The following is a 19024-nucleotide window of genomic DNA, read 5'->3' on the forward strand; positions in this document are numbered from 1 at the left end:
TTGTCTTAGCGTGCCATAAATCTGGAACGCCACTTGGCACGGCGGAGCCGGCGACAGTCAGGTTGCCATGGTGTCGTCGCGCTCAGTCAGATCCGCCCCTCGCTCGACCCTCTCGTACAAATATGGTCATGTCCGGTTTAAAAAAAAAAACCCCAAGCTAGCGACAGGAATGTGCCAAACTCGAGGCTTCAACCGGTAGTCCACAAATCAATGGCTGACGTCACGGTGTCTATAGCCATCATTTTATACAGTCTATGGCCTAAGCTTAACTCGTACCCTACTACTGCTACTTTCGGCTGCTCCCGTTGGGGGTCGCCACAGTAGAGCTCCCGTTTCCATCTCTTCCTGTCCTCTGCATCTTCCTCTGTCACGCCAGCCACCTGCAACCTTAACCTTTACCCTTATTCTAGCTTTAACCCTCAACCCAAGTCCTAACCCTAAAATAGACCGTTTTCCTATTGGGACCCATATAATGTCGCCACAAGGTAGGTGGTTTCTGGGTTTTCTATCTAACGGGGCCATTTGGTCCCCATGGGGATAGAAACCCCAAGGGTGCGCGCACACACAGACACTGTCCTGGCAGAGAGCCGTTATCCTCGTCTTCATCATCTTTTGACAGTCAGCATTGTCAGTGAATACACGTCTTGAAAGACAAACTGTGAAACGTGCGTGCAGCAAAGCAATGGGGACCTCTTGTGGACATTTACATGCATTACACGCATCCCAATATTTTCTGTGTCGATAGTGTACAAAAATATGAAAAATCAAAAACAACTAAAAGAGGTTTCCAGAACCTGAAAAGCACAGTTATCCCTTATTCGAAGTGACGTCTGTGTTCTGTCATTTGATGTCAGGTCTTTTCCCGCTTTTCAGGACTAAAATAATCCTGTATACGAAGAAAACGCACATTTGCGGCTCAACTCCATCAACCCAAAAGTGAGCTATTTTGTGGCCGAGTTAAACCTTGTGTCAAGAGGAACAGTATCACAACAGAGGGTTTTAAAGGAGCTGTTTATTTAGACAACTGAATGCATGCCAGGAAGAACTGTTTTACAGCAGTGTTATCTCTCAGCTCTCTTCCCTCCCCACCGAGATCACTCCAATGGGGGGGGGGGGGGGGCGAGAGAGAAAGAGAGAGAGAGAGAGAGGGAGGTAGGGGGCGAGAGAAGGGGAGGGAGAGAGAGAGAGACCGGAAGTGGAGACAAACCGATGGTTTGAGTCTCGGTGGAGCCACCGGCTGCTGTAACGTACTGCATCAACACATCACTCTTGTCATGTATCGAGGGTAAAGGGAGACAGGGGTGTCCTCTGTGAATAAAAAGATTTGGGAGCATTGTTCTCTATCCGTTTTGGCATTGTTCGGGAGATGTCGGCATCGCTGTTTTGTTTTGGCTTTTTTTGGCAAAAGGACAAAAAAATAATAATTCACACCTCTGCTTTTTAGGGAGCGTCACCTTTCACACAAAAAAACACGTAGAGACGATAAAAAAAGATGCACTTACTGTAGGTAGCATTCACATGCAGTATAACGCGTCTTCTCCTCAGACTAGTTTTAACATTATTCCGCACTATTTCTTACAGAGAGATTCACAGCTAAGGTTTTTCAGTTTTGGGTATTATCTTACATATAATGGACAACTGGATGGATGGATGGATGAACGCGTGAAATGCTGGATGTATTTTTTTTGCAGGGGGAGGGAGGGGGGCGACTCGTGAAATCATCCATTAGGAAAAGTAAAAGGTACAAATAATCTGCTATGTAACGAGATGATAGAATTGTGCTTATCGCTGTTGGGATTTCTGTCAAGACTTTTACACGACTAATGACACAAACCCCTGTCCTCCTGCTCCTAGACATAAGTCATTGTCAACGTTTGCATCCCGGGAAAAGGGATTCCTTGACACAAACTGAGTCAGTTGGTCCGTCAAAGTCCTTTTCAGAGACCGATGACAATATCACTCCGATACCGATGAGCCAAAATACTATAATATCAAAAATAAATGCAACCCTTTCACAAAACAATGAGCAATAAATAATAACAACCAAGTGGTGTTCTTATACTGTATATATGTACATACACAAAGAGTTAAGTTTGTTGTATATATGTACACAAAAAAATTGGCAGTCTTACTCAGACTGGATTTTTAACATGGCCTAACGCTGGAATTCACGCCCAAAGCCGATAAATCCCGTAAAAAAAAAGAAAAGAAATAACACAATAACTTAACACAGAACCCCGGGGAGCAAGAGGGATATTGTAAAATAAGGTTGCTATGCTTGTATCTTTACGCCACAACAGAAGGAGTGGTTTGCATGAAAGGGAAAGTAATTATAAAAGAAAAATAACATTTTTAGACTGTAAAAAAAGGAAGAAAGAGAGAAAGAAAGAAAGAAAGAAAAGAAAGGAAATAAAAACCCTCTAGAATTTCCCTAAAACAACTGTCAAGGAACTAGCTTATTGAAACATTGATTGACAATAACATGCACGGTGCTTCCCCCGCCTTGGGTGGACAGGGTCGTGATGACACACTTTGGCTGCACAACCGAGGCATGGCTTTGCAGTTCTGCACGTCATCAATGCTTCTGTTCATCTTCACACAACACGAGGGGGCGCGGATGCAGACCGCGAGCCCGACCAAATAAAACCACCTCTTTTTCGCAAACCACTCAACGTTTGACCAACAAAAGCGTGCGCTGTGTATTCGCCGCGCCCCCTCCCAGGATGCCCCTGACAAGTCAAGACCCCCTTTTCCTTCCATCCGCCATCAGACGCCCGGTTACGGCTCTGAAAAGGTGCTGTCGGTGCTCTGTTTCCATTTGAATGACTTTAAAAAGAACAGGACGGACCGACCGACCGACTGACCGACCGGGTCCTCCTCACAGACAGTTCATCCATTTAAGAGTTTTTAATCCAATCCACGTCCACAACGGTGCGGCTCACATCTCAAGCTCGGGTCAAAAGAGGGGCCAGCTGCAATGAATGTACGCCGCTGCCGCCTATCGACGTCCACATGACCTACGAACCTTGTCTGAAGGATTGTTTGCCCGCTGTGTTGAGTCAAGCTGTGCGAAAAGATGATGTTATCATATAGAAGGAACACATCAACATCCTTACTTAACATGAATCACTCCATTTTTGTCCCAGTCACCTTTAAGTAGCTTATGTACAGGAGGGCTTCTGTGTCCGCCAGGCCGAGTCCCGGACAGTTATATCCTCGCACATTTACAGTATGCATTCCAGTTTGCTGTCAATGCTCTCTTCACAGACTGTGTGTGTAAGTGTGTGTGTGTGTGTGTGTGTGTGTATCATGATGTGATGTCCTTTACTATAACTCTCTGACTGTAATTCTGTATGATTGCTTTTATTTTATATTCTACTGGTGTTCCTGTTATAAATGGGTTTTGTGCTGACTGCAGTTATGGATCAAATAATGGTTTGCATTTACAACCAACAGCAGTGTATGAGTATTTATATGTGTCAGTGTGCGCATGAGTGTATGTCATCGTGTTTGTGTGTGTGTGTGTGTGTGTGTGTGTAAATGATGTTCAGGTATTCTCAGACGCTGCGTGGGGGTCTTTGGAGCTCGTGGGTCCTCCTATTGCGTCCCTTCTTATTCTCCTGCATTCGTCTCCACTTGGCCGTGTGCTGTGCACTCACTCGCGATCCACCCACGACCTGGGACTCCTTCTGGCCGTTCTGCACCTTCTGGTTACTCTTAGGCACCTGTCCCCCTTCCGCGCCCAGGTTTTGTTGACCTTTTTGAGGGTTAGGGCCCCGGAGTGACCCCTCTACCGTCTGGCCTCCGGCTTGGAGCCTCGGGCTGTTCAGAGGCAGACCGCCCTGCTGCTTCTGGGCCGTAGGCGCCACAGCTCTGGGCTTCAACCCAGAGCTGGGGACGCTTGTGCCATCAGGCTTTGTCGGAGAATTGCCGTTGGGTGCTTTCCCCCTCTTCTGTTTGCGCTCCTTCCTCCAAACGCGATCGCAAAACTCCTCGACGCTGTTGAAGTCCGGGTGGTCCAGCAGCGACAAGAAGTCTCGATACCACAGCCGGTGTTTGGCCGAGTGGCCCGCGCCGCCGTTTGCGCCAGCGAGGGCCGGTAAGATGTCGCCTAGCCTCTGCGTGGGGATCACCTGGAGAGAGAGGCGCAGCAGCGGCTGGATGAAACCATGCTCCACGGCGTGGCAATGGTAGATACCCGAGTCGGACTGGGAGAGGCTGCGGATCAGCAGGCCCTGCTCTGTACGCAGCACCCTCTCATCCAGCTTGATCTGAGAGACAGACAGACAGACAGATGGAGAGAGAGAGAGAGAGAGAGAGAGAGAGAGAGAGAGAGAGAGAGAGAGAGAGAGAGAGAGAGAGAGAGAGAGAGAGAGAGAGAGCATTTAGTACATGGTACATATCATTGAACAGAATTCGAGCTTATGCAAAACATAGTTGACACGATTTTTATGAGTTGACCTGCAGTGCAACGTCATCATTGCTTCCCAACACATACACGCCGTCATGATGCGGACGCCACAGGCAAAAGCAAAGCACGCACACAATTGTTTTACACTGAATTTTTCTACAAACTGAAATACAAATGTGGCAACAATGCTTTTCCTAAATGAGCTCTCCTCTTGAAATCTAATCTAAACCATTGAATGAAATGTTAGCAGCTATCAAGTTTCTCTCCCCCCACGCAGAGCACGCCAGTGTAGTTGTTTAGTAAGTGTTGTGAGGCCAGGTGTAGCATGGTATTTCTCCACAACCCTTAATTCACTGTCATTACTGCCTGTTCACAGCCCAGAGACAAGAGGGAAGGAGAAAACTGAGTTAAGTTTGCATTTCAACGTGTGTAAAAATTCCAAGTGGAGCAGTCTGTGTTTTGCTCTTATGTGTGTTATCATAACTGCGCACACATGTTGGGATGAACTATCCTGTGTGCGCGTTGCATTTCAACGTGTTTGATAGTGTCCGTTTCATTTCACACGGGCACAGATTGTGTTTGTTAGGGTATCTATCGCGCGGGCAAATGAGACCACTTATATCATCAGGTCAAAAGTCACTCTAAACACTCCCACTCTCAGGTTTCCTCCCTCTCTCAGGGTGAGCAAGGTCAAAGTTCAGATGGGCAACGGGTCACGAGCCAGCAGATCAAGGCCGTAAGCGTCATTAAGACTTCTGCCGACAGTAATCCAATTTTTATTAAATGGTGTGAAACAGATATTAGTCTAAACAGGAACCTGTGTGTGCGTGCGTGCGTGTGTGTGTGAGAACAGGAAGAAAAAAAAATCTATTTTTGGACTCTTAAGAGACAAAACTGATAATGGATCTAAAGCACTAATATGAATTCTCACACTCATACACACATAGCCATGTAGTGAGATCTCTCTCTCTGTCACACTAACAGACAGACAGACAGACAGACACACACACACACACACGAACCTCGTGCTTGCGGTCATCATTGGGTCTCTGGAGCTGCCAGAAGATGAGGGCTCTCTGAGATTTGGGGCTGCACTCAAGGAACATGCTGCTGTTCTCCACACCATACACACTCCTGTCCTCCACACTGCCCCCTAGTCCATCCATGTCATCTAGTCTCAGAGAGAGAGACCGAGACCAAGAGAGAGAGATAGACAGATAGATAGATAGATGGATAGATAGATAGATAGATAGAGACAGACAGAGAGCGATAGAGAGAGAGAGAGAGAGAGAGAGAGAGAGAGAGAGAGAGAGAGAGAGAGAGAGAGAGAGCGATTGAAAGCAGGTGCAGAGGTAGCGTATGTGTGAATATTTTTGTGTGACTGTCTGTGTATGTGTTACATCTGAATGGTCGTTCATGTACCATGATGCTGAAGGTCTGAGCACTGGGAAAGAGGGTCTCCGTTCCTGATGTCCTGCCGTCTGGTTCGCCTGTCAGAAGACAAGAAAATGTTAAGCCAGGAACACACTAGACGGTTAAAAGGCCGATTATAACGCTCGACTTGACCTCGGCGACTGATTTTCCAGGTTATGGAGGGCCCGCACCGGCCTGTGCAAAACAGCACAGGTCGCCACGGCCAGTCGCAACACGCCACCGCGTTGCTCGCCTCCCAACGGAGCCTTTGACCAGTCGGCGCCGTCATGATTATTTCCAACAGGTCTGAATTTTACGACGGGTGTTCCGACGAGCTTGTGTAACGTGAGCTGACCGGCAGCAAAAAATGTGACGCGTGCGAGTCTGGAAGATGGGAAAGACTGTCCTTTCACAGCGTGACGGGATTATAAATGTCGGGTAGTCTGTCTGGGGCTTTAGTGATGTAGCACTGTGTTATATTTGCCTCACAAAAAAAAAAAAAGAGGGTGGTGGCAGACTTGCAGATTTGTGACCACAAGCTCGCAGATTTGAATCCTTGGATGAGCCGTTAAGGAAACATGACTAAGAAATCCTCTTCCCTTCTGTGTTTTGCCCTTCAGCAAAGCATTTAACTCTGAAGTACTTCAACAAAGGTGGCAGAAGGAAACATACTCAACAGCGCCCTGGTGTGGACGTGTTTGTTTGACCACGTGGTGTGGTACTGCTGCTATAAATGCTCAGACGGCTCAGTAAATGTCAAAGTCGTTATTGGCTTTGGGCAGCACACAAAACTATCCTCAAGACAGTCAGACAATAAGGTCACGAGCAACTAAATCCCTGTGCTGGTTGGTTTTGACCACTAGGGGGCAATGTTGCCCAACGAAATCACTGCTATTAACTACGAGAGTACTCTTTGGAGTACTCTTTGGAGGTCTTCTGGGCCTGGCGTGGAAAAGCAGTGTTTATTCAACCATCACGCCTCTACTGAATGGCACGAGGTGAAATAATGACTAAACCTCGGCAAAATGTGGGACACATAAAACTGCAGCTCGCTGAAACCCTGAGCTTCATCTGCTCGCAGCGACGTCTTCATATGAAACACGCAACAGTGTTGTTATGACCTTGAATCTCCTTGAAAAACAAATTCTCCCCGTGTCCTTTCCACACGCAAGGCCTTTATCCGCCACGACGGCGAAGCGTATTCACAGCCTTGGCTTTAGAGGCCAACCTCAAACAAGTCCGCCCCTGTTCCTCGTTCCCTGTGTTCATATTCATGTTTATAACCTCCGACGTGTGCCGCACAACTCAAAGCAGAGGGGCGGAGAGGTAAGCCAAAGGTGCAGCATGACCCGCGCAGAGGGCTGGAGAGAGAGACCATGGGGGCAAGAGAGGCAAGAAAAAAGTAGTTTGGTCAGAGGTAAAGAAGAAACAGATGGAGGGAAACGGTTAGGAACAGGGACGGAGTCAACTTGTAAATAGTCACACGCACACAACACACACACACACACACACATCGAGATATGTCCCTCTTTGGTGGATTTCCTGGGCTAACATTCCTGTCTTTTGGGCTGTCTCAGCACGTGCAGGGGCGAGTGTCTGGTTCTCATTCTGGGAGAAAGCAGGAGGGAAAATATTTGGAGTGGATTGGAGAGCTCAGAGGAGCACGGCGGGGCCCCAGGCCTGGCCCTGACCATGGGGTGTGCCACCTCCTCTGAAACCCTGCCCAGATCTAGTATACCCACTGGCCTACTTCTGCTGGTGTGAGAAGTTCTGGATGAATGAGATGGAGGGGGTGTAGCGGGCCCGTGTATGTCCGCCTGCGAGTGTGCATATATGCATGTCTGCGTGAGTGTGTGTTTGTGTGTGAGGGCCGCAGCGGTCAGCCTTATCCCGCTGGATTCAGCGGAGGGTAATTTGAGGGTGTGTTTCTTCATACCTCCTGGCTACAGGGTGAAGCGGTCAGACAGCTCCTGCTGGGTATAATTTGGTGGATGCTTTCGTGTGCATTAGTACATGTGTGAGTGAGTGTGCATGTGGGTGTGTGTATACACATTTAACTACAGTATGTCTGGGAACTTTGTGTCAGCTAGGTGTGTGTCCGGATGTTCCGGCACGCAGTGTATGTGCACACATGTATACAGGGTACATGTAAACGGATCAGCGGGAGTTTAACTACCAGCTTTTCCAAGACCAGATGGAAATATCTGCTTGCGTGAATGATTGACATTCGAACATCCATCAGCTGCTACAGACCTTGAGCAAGGCAGGTAAACCTTTATAACTCTAGTGGAGGCGTGCGGCGACCCACGGTGGAAAATTGCGTTTGTATTGGCCGGCGCGCTGGTGCAAATGTGTGAATTAGCGAAAACGTCGGGCATAGCGCCGTCGAAATGGCGCGTCGCCCTCTTCAACAAACCTTCCGCGGTTTCACGAGAGGTTTAAACAAACGTTGAGATTTAATTTTACCTCTTGGCTGTTGGAAAATATCTGGAACACTCGGTGCCGTCCCAGGCGCAGTATGGGTCCCTGGCCAGGCAGCACTCGGCACACGCTTTCCCGTACACTTCACAGCGGTGCAAAGGCATCTGGGATACGCCAAGGGCCGAGCCGAGGTACAACTGTTGCTGTTGGAGCCCGAGAAATGGCAAAGACATAAAAATGGAGTGCTTCTACGCCGTTTGTTCAGATGGCCCTTGTTAAAAGAAAGAGATCCTGGCTCTGAGTCTATACACTGGCAAGCTGCTCTCATTGGATGTCATTGTTAGCCTACCACATTGCATTTTTTTTCTTCTAAAAAATAACTTTAAGGTTTTCTGTTGGACTTCTACTGTCACTCGGTACTTGGATAAAAGATCAAGTGTGAATTGAAGCTTTTACCTGCTTGGTAGACAGCTCCATTGCAGTTATAGGGGTGGGCTCCTGCATTGAATAAATGAATCCCATTTAATACCAATACTGTAGTCATTCTGCATGATTTAATATATGCACATAACATTTAAATATAGTTTATCCTTATCTTATTATAATAATGATGTACACTGTAAATTACAGTTCACATGAATCAGCAACATACCCTGAAGACCGTCATCTCCTCCAGCACCACTTCCTCCAGGTCATGCCAGCTCTCTCTCGGGATGGTCACCACCTTCAGCACCGTTCCCATGTCTGAGAGACAAACGTTTGGTTGGTTGTGAACTTTAGAGAGACAATATTCCATGTTCAAAGCTCCCATCATTAACTGCAACATGGCACCGTCCATCACAATGCAGCTTAAATTCAGCTGAGATGAGTCAGTTCACTCTCAAATTCAATTCCCAGATCTTATGAAAGATGAAACATCTGGTCCCTTATGAACTGTTTGCAAACCCTGGATTTCAGTGAGGCGTTGTTCAGCTGATGCTTTTCAAAGAGTTCCACAAGATATATTAGTTTACACAAATTTTATGTCAAATATTTGTAAAATTAACCCAAGTTGAAGTAAATTGCTGACTTTGTTTGTGCAACATCCATGCAGTTGCCGTGTGTTTACCAGCTGTAAAAACAATGGAACAGATTTTAATCTAAAATCTCCAACAAACACCCCTAAACACAGAAACCTGCTGACCACAACTGACAGTGAACTGTGTACATTCAGGTGTATTGTCAAGAGTTAAGTAGAGAAACACACACAAAGGGACTGGTCAGAAAAGACTTGGAGAAACTTTTCACCGATCATCTAAACGGGCTTCTTCATTTTCCTTTTCCCCGGCAGGGCAGCGGCATCACGGCAGACAGAAAGGCCGGGACTTCAACACTGAACACCAGAACTAAAAAAACAACTCAGGTAAAACCACTTCCAAGTCCTTCGTGACCAATCCAGTCGAGTGTTTTTTTCAACCTAACCCTGGAGATCTCGCCACCCGGATGACCGAGGGGAACCTACGCAGAATTCCGGGTGTGTTGCCGAGACGCTGTCCGATTTTTGTACCTGTGCCGATGAACATGACATCGTACTGTCCGTCCTCCGCCTCCACCCTGTCCACCACCAACTGAGAGAACTGGTAGTCCACGTCCGTCCGCACCACGATGGGACGCCCGCCCATCGGGTGGACTGGGTTGTACATGGCTGGGTGACCCCTGGCGAACGTGATGACATCATCGGGCAGGTCTTTCGTAGAGTCGAAACCCCCGAAGGTCTTACTAGGACACTGAGTAAGAGACCGAGATGACGTATCGTCACTTCATGATCAATTCATAGTTACAGGACAATTACATCATCAATTAACTCTCTTTTATTTATTTTTAAATTTGGATTTTCCCCTCTTTTTCTCCCCAGTTGTACTTGGCCAATTACCCCACTCTTCCGAGCCGTCCCGGTCGCTGCTCCACCCCCTCTGCCTATCCGGGGAGGGCTGCAGACTACCACATGCCTCCTCCGATACATGTGGAGTCGCCAGCTGCTTCTTTTCACCTGACAGTGAGGAGTTTCGCCAGGGGGACGTATCGCGTGGGAGGATCACGCTATTCCCCCGTTCCCCCTCCCCGCCGAACAGGCACTCTGACCAACCAGAGGAGGCGCTAGTGCAGCGACCAGGACACATATCCACATCCGGCGTCCTACCCACGGACACGGCCCATTGTATCTGTAAAGACGCCCGACCAAGCCAGAGGTAACACGGGGATTCGAACCAGCGATCCCTGTGTTGGTAGGCAACGGAATACATCGCCACACCACCCAGATGCCCCAAACTCTCTTCTATTTCTAACATACCACATAACAATATATTCCAAAAAAAGACAGGGGATTTTTTAGGTTTCACAGTACTCAAAGCCCTGCTGTCGACAAACTATGTGTTGCTGTTGTGACTGTTGTGAAAGAGAAGACAAATTCAAACACATGAAGGATCCCTGTGACAATCATCATGTGATGTAGGTCCGGGCAATTATTCAATATTAACGTTTATTGTTTTTCAATGGTGTTGTATTAGGGCGAGATTGGGATATGGTTTATGTTGTGATACACAATGCTGCCAAAATGGATGACAACTGGAATCTGTTAGCTAAAAGTTCTAAAAAAATTGGGTCTGAAATGTCTGAGGGATTCTTAAACATGGTATTTTGGCATATGTAAGCAGATTACGTGATATATCGATATCATGTGAAATCCCCTGTCATTATAGAAGTGATGTTTTCCAGTACGCCCGGTACTATATATATATATATATATATATATACATATATATATAGTACTATGTGCATGTTGGTTAGCAACGTATCGCCATGTCCAACACATTGCTTTCCCTTGTCCCTGCATGTTACTGACTCCTATCTTTATTTTCCTATTCTCGTAACTTGTGCGCCCCAGGCATATTTGGAGGGTATTTAGTTTGGTGACTCACGGTGCCGGGGCGTGGGTAGGGCACTCTTCCTTGAAAGGGGACCCACTGGTAGTTGGGGCCATCCCTATGGGCGTAGGGACCCAGGAAGACCCTCCTGATGTCCGCCATGTTGTATACGCACACCGCCGAGCCCTTAAAGATGTTACTGCGGTAGGAAAGGAGGAGGAGTGGAGTGGAAGACGGGGGGAGGTGGAGAGTCGGGGGGGGGGCGTTGGAGGGAAGGAATAATGGGAGAAAAGAGACGGGGAGGGAGTGGTGGGCCGGTGGGTGTGGGTGAAAGGGAAGACAGGATAAGGAGAGGAGACGGAGAAAAAAGGACAAAAGGGGTGGGGTGGGGTGGAGTAGAGGGGGTGGGGGGGGGGTCATTAACAACCTGTCACGAGACGACAGCAATCGGGCAGCGTTGAAATACTGCAGAAAGACAACAAAATGACCCTTCAGCAAAGCACAAAAGACAGAAAGAACGGGGAGAGGTTGTCATCGTTTAACTACGGGATGACGGATTGGAACGCCGCTCTGATTGCTTCCAGCCTCCGGAGAACGGAGCGGGAATGGAATTCGAGGGAACGGCACCAACAAAACAGGAGACCTCTTTTTCGGAGGATATTTGGAACCCTTTCCAAAATTTTATGAGCATTCGGCCCGGGCCCGCTCAGAGAAACAGATGGACAGGTTTTGCGCTCATTAGCCAGGCGAGGTCCACCCGGCCAGGCCAACCAATCGCACAGGAGGCGCGCTGAAGCGGATTTTCGTTTCAAACCTCGCAACGTCCCGGGTCAGCCAAAAGACAGCAGTATGAGCTGAAACTCATGCCTGCGGAGAAATCTGGAAGTCCAAAGGAAAATTCTGATCAAAAACCATCCGTCCATCCATCCATCATCTTAACCACCTATCCTGTCTTACTTTAGAAGTAACCTGTATTTACATATATCTGAGGTAAATGGAGTGTTTTCATAACGGATGAAAATGCTCTGCGTGGAGGAGGACGTGAGGAGCAGTGTGTCCTCCGTCCTACTGAAAGCAAAGGGAACTTGTATAGGAGTTGGCGGTCATGTGGGTGGCATACAAACCGCCGCCAGTGATCGCCAAAGCATAGAAGATGAATGGATTAGCATTTGCAAATGTTAATTACAGAGAAATTCAATTAACCGCGGGGGCATAAAAACATACTCCAATATCTACCTATCTGGTGAAGGGCAAACAAATGTGTGTGTGTAGATACACAAAAACAGACACACACACACACACAGAGTGAGAAAGAGAGCGAGAGAGACAGACAGACGCAAACAGACAGAGAGCGAGAGAGACAGACAAACAGACAGACAGACAGAGTGAGAGCGACAGAGAGAGAGAGGGAGAGCAAGACAGACAGAGAGAGAGACAGAGAGAGAGAGACAGAGCAAGAGAGAGAGAGGGAGAGCAGGGCAGACAGAGAGAGACAGACAGAGACAGAGAGAGAAGGAGAGCAAGACAGACAGAGAGAGAGAGGGAGAACAAGACAGACAGAGCGAGAGAGAAAGACAGAAAGAGAAAGGGAGGGAGAGAGAGAGGGAGAGGGAGGGAGAGCAAGACATTAATTTTTCTACATCTCATACACATGCAAACACACACACGCCTGCAAACGTGCACGCACACACACACACACACACACACACACACACACACACACACACACACACAAACCACATCCATACAACTCACAAAAATGTAAAAAAAATCTCGCTCGCCCACACAGGGGCACAATAAAACACTGATCTGCCAGTGGCGGCGTCTCCGTGCCTCATTAAGCAGCGGTATTGAAGCCGGCCCTGCCGCACGCCGGCGCTATTCATCTCTGAAAACCGGCCACTTAGAAAACCAATTAAACCACTCTAATTCCTCAAAGCCCCATAATTGAATTTGTGTGTATGTGCGCAGGCACACACACGGGTGGGGTGCGCACACACCACGCAACCCGCAATGTGAATCCATTCGGGGGCGCCGAGAAAACCTGCCCGGGCTGCGTGAGGCGAGGCGTCCGCTGCCGGCACGCATCAGCTGCCGCCGCCGCTCTGCAGCCCGTCTTATCATTAGCCGTGATTGATGATGACGTGTTTGTCCTCCTTTTCAGACGCTGGCAAACACGAAACCCTGAACCCCCCACCCCCAACACACACACACACACACGCACACACACACACAAAATGTAAATACCTCATCAGTGTGATAAGTGCCACCATCTGTGCCGTTTCAACTAACTTATCTGCCCTGTTGCGTGCCCTCCCTTTAAGCTTTGATGCAACAATACTCCGTCGTCTTGGACCAACCCCCCCCCCCCCGCCCCATTCGAAGCTGGAGTGCTGGCTGGGGCCTTTATTCCTGGCGAGCAGGTATCATGTTTCCCCCACTCGCTCCTATTCCATAATCTGATTTCGCCGCCCCAAAGCCTCCGCCAAGGTTTCGACGAAAACGAGGACAGGTAGCGGGAAACGGGGGGGGGGGGGGCGGCTAAAAGCAATCTCCGATCTGAGAGGCGAGACGAGGCGAGGCTTGGGGTGGGGGGGCAGACGAGGGAAAGCAACCGTAAGACACCTGTAAGTGGATTATGGCCCGGGGAGGGCTGTCTGGGAATTCGCCAGGGCACGCCTGGCGGCTCCGGATCATAACCAACGGCTGGAGGATTCTGGATGGATAGACGGAATAAAACAAAATGGGAAACGGGAGAATCCGTGAAAGGAAATATGGAACATGTGTGTTTTTCAAATACAGGGGGAAATAACTTGTCCGGGATGGTTGCCCGTCGCATATATCATCTCCCTCTTATCGCCTAGCAACAAGTCAACACAACAGATATGGCGCGGCCAGGGCCTGTCCCAGACGCCATTCTGCATTTCACTGGAGGACGCCGGCCTCCAAACACACATATGATGACACAATATGAAGGCAGAGGAACAGACAGGGGGACGGTACCTGGAGGTGGTGAACACAGCGTAGACCACTGGGTTTCGGGGGTCTTTGGTGCTCATCAGATACACGTCCTCTGGAAACACAACACAACACAGTCAAGTCTGGCCACATTCTGCTGCAACAACATTTGAAATCCTTTGTGATTTAGTTTAGACATCCAGACTTGAAGAAACACACACACACACACACACACACACACACACACACACACACACACACACACATGCAGTTAAACAGACTCACGCAGCTCGTCGAAGTGTGTGTCGATGCCGTTGACTCCCGGTACCGAGCACACGAGTCGAGCTTTGAGGAAGGTGGTCCACTTGTTCACTAGGCTCCTGTGGCCGCCCATGTCATTCTGAATGATTGGCACGTGCGCACAAACAAACACACAAACACACACACAAATTCAGAAACACATCTCTAGTGTAGTCACCAGTCACGTCGTGTGTGTGTGTGTGTGTGTTTGTATGATCCGATGTGTGTTTGTATTTGCTGTCTCACTGTCCACAGTGGACAGTCTGCATCTGTCATGTGCCCTGACACACATGAGGAGGCTGTGTGGAATACACTTTACTGAGAGTGACGTTTCTCACACTAGTATTTACTTCTACTTTGTGTATTACTGTGAGTGCGTGTGTGTGTGTGTGTGGGGCATGGTGTGGTGTGTGTGGTGTGGTGTAGTTGGTGTGTGTATGTGTGTGTGTGTGTGGTGTGGTGTGTGTGTGTGTGTGTGTGGTGTGGTGTGGGGCATGGTGTGGTGTGGTGTAGTTGGTGTGTGTGTGTGTGTGTGTGTGTGTGTGTGTTGTGTGTGTGGGGGGTGTGGTCTGGTGTGGTGTGTGTGTGTGTTGTCCTATCCTGGCGATGGTAGCCTTGTGTGAGTGTGGAGCGTGGTGTGGTGTGTGTGTTTGTGGTGTGGTGTGGTGTGGTGTGTGTGGGGGGGGGGGAGGTGTGGTGTGGTGTGTGTGTGTGTTGTTACCTTACACAGTTGTCCTATCCTGGCGATAGTAGCCTTGTGTGAGTGTGGTGTGTGTGTGTGTGTGTGTGTGTGTGTGTGTGTGTGTGTGTGTTGTTACCTTACACAGTTGTCCTATCCTGGCGATGGTAGCCTTGCCGGTGTGCTCACCGTCCATGGCGTTCTCCTTGAAAAACAGGAAGATCTTATCGTCCTCCGGGTTGTCACTCTCTGGGATCAGGTTTACATCCACGAACCTGGGGTCTGGAGAGCGCGCGCGCACACACACACACACACACACACACACACACACACACACACACACACAGAAAATAGCTACTCAACACATCATACTATGAACTATGAAATATACGGTACACGGAGGAGAAGGTTAACACATTTACAGACTCATAAATTATTCGTGCACACACAACACACGCACCACAGCAGCCTCGGCCGCACATCACACAGACCCACAAAAACACCGCGCTCACCTCACACACTGCTCATACGACAATCCTCCACCTTTTTTTTTTTTTCCATCCAGCAACGCAACCCACCGTGATATTCTGCCGTCACGGTTCAGCCGTGCCAGCCGTGCCGTTCACGCCCCCGCGGTACCGAATCTGGATTTACCCCAAATCCCCCACGACCCCCGTCCTCCCCACCACATCCCCCCGCCACACATGGCTCCGATTGTACCGGGGCAGGGCTCGAATAAATCTCCGCTTCTGGGCGCGCGAGGAAATCAAAACTTAACGGCGGAGCCGGGGCCCGAGGCTCGGATATCCCCGGCTCGAAGGGCGTACCGGTCGGAGGGGTGGGGGAGTTGGGGGGGTGGGGGAAAGCGGTCGCAGTCACTGAGGCGTCGTCGCGCGTAAGACGAGCCAGTGTGTAAGAGCTAGGGGGTTAGCGGAGGAGAGAAACAAGTAGTGCCGTGTTACAGCGCCGCAGCCGCTTGGCGGGAGACGGAGTAGCTGTGAAAGGGGGAGAGAGGGTGGTCAAAGTGGGGGAGCAGATATATAAGTGCTATGTGTGGGCGGGAGGCCCTCAGCATAAATCATTTGTGCTAGACGAGTGAGTGCACACACACAAAATTGTGTACAAACATACATACGTATTCACTCAAGCACGGGTGCGTGTCCCCCCCCCCCCCCCCGGTTCGAGTCTGCACCTTTGAGTCCGCACATTCAAGAGTGAACACGCTCACGTGCACGCAAACACACGCCGCCACCGCCACCGCCGCCTTTGAGGTAGCACAATTCATTACGTTTGAGTCTCGAACAAAAAGAGCCCTCCATTCAACGGGGATTTAACCTGAGTCTGCGGGTGTTAAAAGACGGGGCGGTGTGTAAATAAAGGGCATGAATCGAGCCCGGCGGGGCAGAAGCTGGGCTTTTGCCCCAAACCCTCTTCATGCACATGCTCATTTCGGAATCAATGGCGATCAAGGATTCGGTCTTTATGTTCTCTCCTGTTACATCCGAGTACTGTTTAACCCCGCCGATGGAATAACCCCAGCTCCGTAACCCATACAATCACAATCCCTCCTTTGTGGAGGGGCAGTTGGCTTTAGCCGGGGCGAATGGACACAGCCCCGAGTGCATTTGTTTAAAGGCGGGCGGGCGGAGGGGGGCGAGCAAAAAGATGGGGATTAAGGTAGGAACAATACCTCCATCCTTCAAAATGGCTCTTTATCAGTGTGTGGCAGCAATCAGCGCTGCAGAGACGTATGTGTGTGTGTGTTGTGGAGTGGGAGGTTTGTGGATTGTGTGGAATTTGACTCCGCCACAGGAAAACAGCTGAGAGCAGATTAATTCTGTGGGAAAGGGGGGAAAATGGATGGCGCGGCTCGAGGGAGAGGTTCGGACTGACCTCTCGCCGCTCCCCAGGCCCCGCTCCCCGGGCGGTGCCGACAGACAGCCAGACAGCCACCGAGGAGTCGATAAACCTCGCCGCCGCGCTAATCTTGCTAGCGCAAACAAATCCGATGCCATTGTGAATGGGGCCGTGATATTGATGTCTGTGCGTGAATGGAGATCGAGGGAGAGAACGGAGGCTGGTGATGGAGGGAGAGAACGGAGGCTGGTGATGGAGGGAGAGAACGGAGGCTGGTGAAAGGCCTTTAAAGGACCCACTGCTCCACAGGCCGCCAGATATCTCAACGTCGTTCTCTCCACTAGCAGCACGCCACTCACAAAACGGTCGATCGTGTGCGATATATCGCCTGCTGTAACAGCTGCTAGGTTACAACGGTAAAGGTGGGGAAATTATCAAAAGCATCACGTCTCACCACAAAAAAAAGAAAAAGAAAAGATGTTCTTTCCAGAAGGATCTTGCAGAATGCAGTTTTGGTTTATATTTAACTTGTGTTTTGGCATTCATTTTAACCCTAACCGAGCAGCGCTACACGCTTCCGATGAGACTGATGACGGGTTCCTCAAAAACCCAGAAGAAAACTCCACTGTGGTGAGGATGCCTCCCTGACGGCGTCCGGGTAGCGTGGCAGTCTATTCTGTTGCTTACCAACACGGGGATCGCCGGTTCGAATCCCCGTGTTACCTCCGGCTTGGTCGGGCGTCCCTACAGATGCAGTTGGCTGTGTCTGCAGGTGAGGAGCCGGATGTGGGTATGCGTCCCGGTCGCCGCACTAGTGCCTCCCTCTGGTCGGTCGGGGCACCTGTTCAGGGGGGAGGGGGAACTGGGGGGAATAATAGCATGATCCTCCCACGCGGTACGTCTCCCTGTTGAAACTCCTCACTGTCAGGTGAAAAGAAGCGGCTGGCGACTCCACATGTATGGGAGGAGGCATGTGGTAGTCTGCAGCCCTCCCCGGATCAGCAGAGGGGGTGGAGCAGAGACCAGGACGGCTCGGAAGAGCAGGGTAATTGGCCAAGTACAATTGGGGAGAAAAGGGGGGGGGGTGCCTTCCGAAAGTTTGTTGATTTTTTGTGATCTTTCCATGTCACTGACACTGAGATTTTGCACAGGAGGAAAGCTAAAACACAACAGTTGTGATTCAACGAACCAAACAGGAAGACGACTCTAAACACTGTCCTGAGGTCTCGTCTCGCTGGGTTTTCTTTTTTCCATAATTTTCCCATTCACCAATAAAGATAACCCAACGCCTTTTAATGTATTTACAGATTTCTTTTACCGTTCAGCCATCTTGAGTCGTGCTGCTCGGTCCTGATGGGGTGATGATCTCCCAGGGTACGAAAGATGGCGAAGTCTCTCCCCATGAAGTCCGCAGATGTGCCGGAGTACAACTCTCCATCTGCAAATTGAAGGGGAAAAAAAAGGGGGGTGGGTAGTTAGAGGATTTGGAGTAAATGTGTACCTCCTGGAACAAAATCCCGGCCGAGCTCAAACTCACCAATCAGGAGCGAGGCAGAGAGCATCTTGGGGTCGTAGGGGCTTTTCCCGCGGCCGTTCTCGAAATGCGACGCCAGCCGAAAGAGGTTGTCCTGGGGTGGAACAGGTCAAAGTTTAAAAAGGGGACATTAGAAGCCCAGCTGAGAAACGCTAAAAGTACATTTACTATCTGCGCCTCGAATTACGCCGGTCCCATTTATAGCGCACTGCGTTTTGTACAACGGGCCACGAGTCCGAGCCCAACTTTAGCAATGACACACCAGGGGCTTCTCGTGACGCGCCGCTCATCCCGCTTGAGCCGAGTTAATCCGGTTTGGTTACCAATGAACAATAGCGACTGTGATTGTGCGACAGATAAAATAATTGCCAATATGGTAGAACAATGGGGGACAGGTATAAATCACAGCGGGTGTCTCCGGACACATTAAAACAGAGCCCAGGAACCTAATTCACCCCCCTTTCCTCGAAGCGGTGATTGACAACACCATTTCAAACTCCGGTGAACACACGCAGGGTAATCTATGTTCCGAACCGGCGTGGCACGCG

The 19024-nt window shown here is 49.5% G+C and overlaps 1 protein-coding gene across 1 annotated transcript in view; it reads right to left on the reverse strand.

Annotated features, from left to right (window-relative positions):
* Nucleotides 1-1971: 1971 nt before the first annotated feature.
* Nucleotides 1972-19024, reverse strand: part of sema3aa (sema domain, immunoglobulin domain (Ig), short basic domain, secreted, (semaphorin) 3Aa) — a 42998-nt gene continuing 25945 nt past the window's right edge. Inside the window, exons 5-17 of the mRNA XM_056277968.1 lie at nt 18480-18570; nt 18261-18380; nt 15225-15367; nt 14392-14506; nt 14152-14221; nt 11203-11347; nt 9792-10011; nt 8898-8989; nt 8702-8743; nt 8291-8448; nt 5834-5901; nt 5434-5582; nt 1972-4271 (exon numbers count right to left, since the gene is read on the reverse strand). Coding sequence (XP_056133943.1) covers nt 3558-4271; nt 5434-5582; nt 5834-5901; nt 8291-8448; nt 8702-8743; nt 8898-8989; nt 9792-10011; nt 11203-11347; nt 14152-14221; nt 14392-14506; nt 15225-15367; nt 18261-18380; nt 18480-18570 — 2127 coding nt within the window. The 3' untranslated portion in view covers nt 1972-3557. The remainder of the gene's footprint in view (nt 4272-5433; nt 5583-5833; nt 5902-8290; nt 8449-8701; nt 8744-8897; nt 8990-9791; nt 10012-11202; nt 11348-14151; nt 14222-14391; nt 14507-15224; nt 15368-18260; nt 18381-18479; nt 18571-19024) is intronic.

This window comes from Lampris incognitus, chromosome 3 (assembly GCF_029633865.1).
Source record: "Lampris incognitus isolate fLamInc1 chromosome 3, fLamInc1.hap2, whole genome shotgun sequence".
In the NCBI taxonomy this organism is placed as follows: domain Eukaryota; kingdom Metazoa; phylum Chordata; class Actinopteri; order Lampriformes; family Lampridae; genus Lampris; species Lampris incognitus.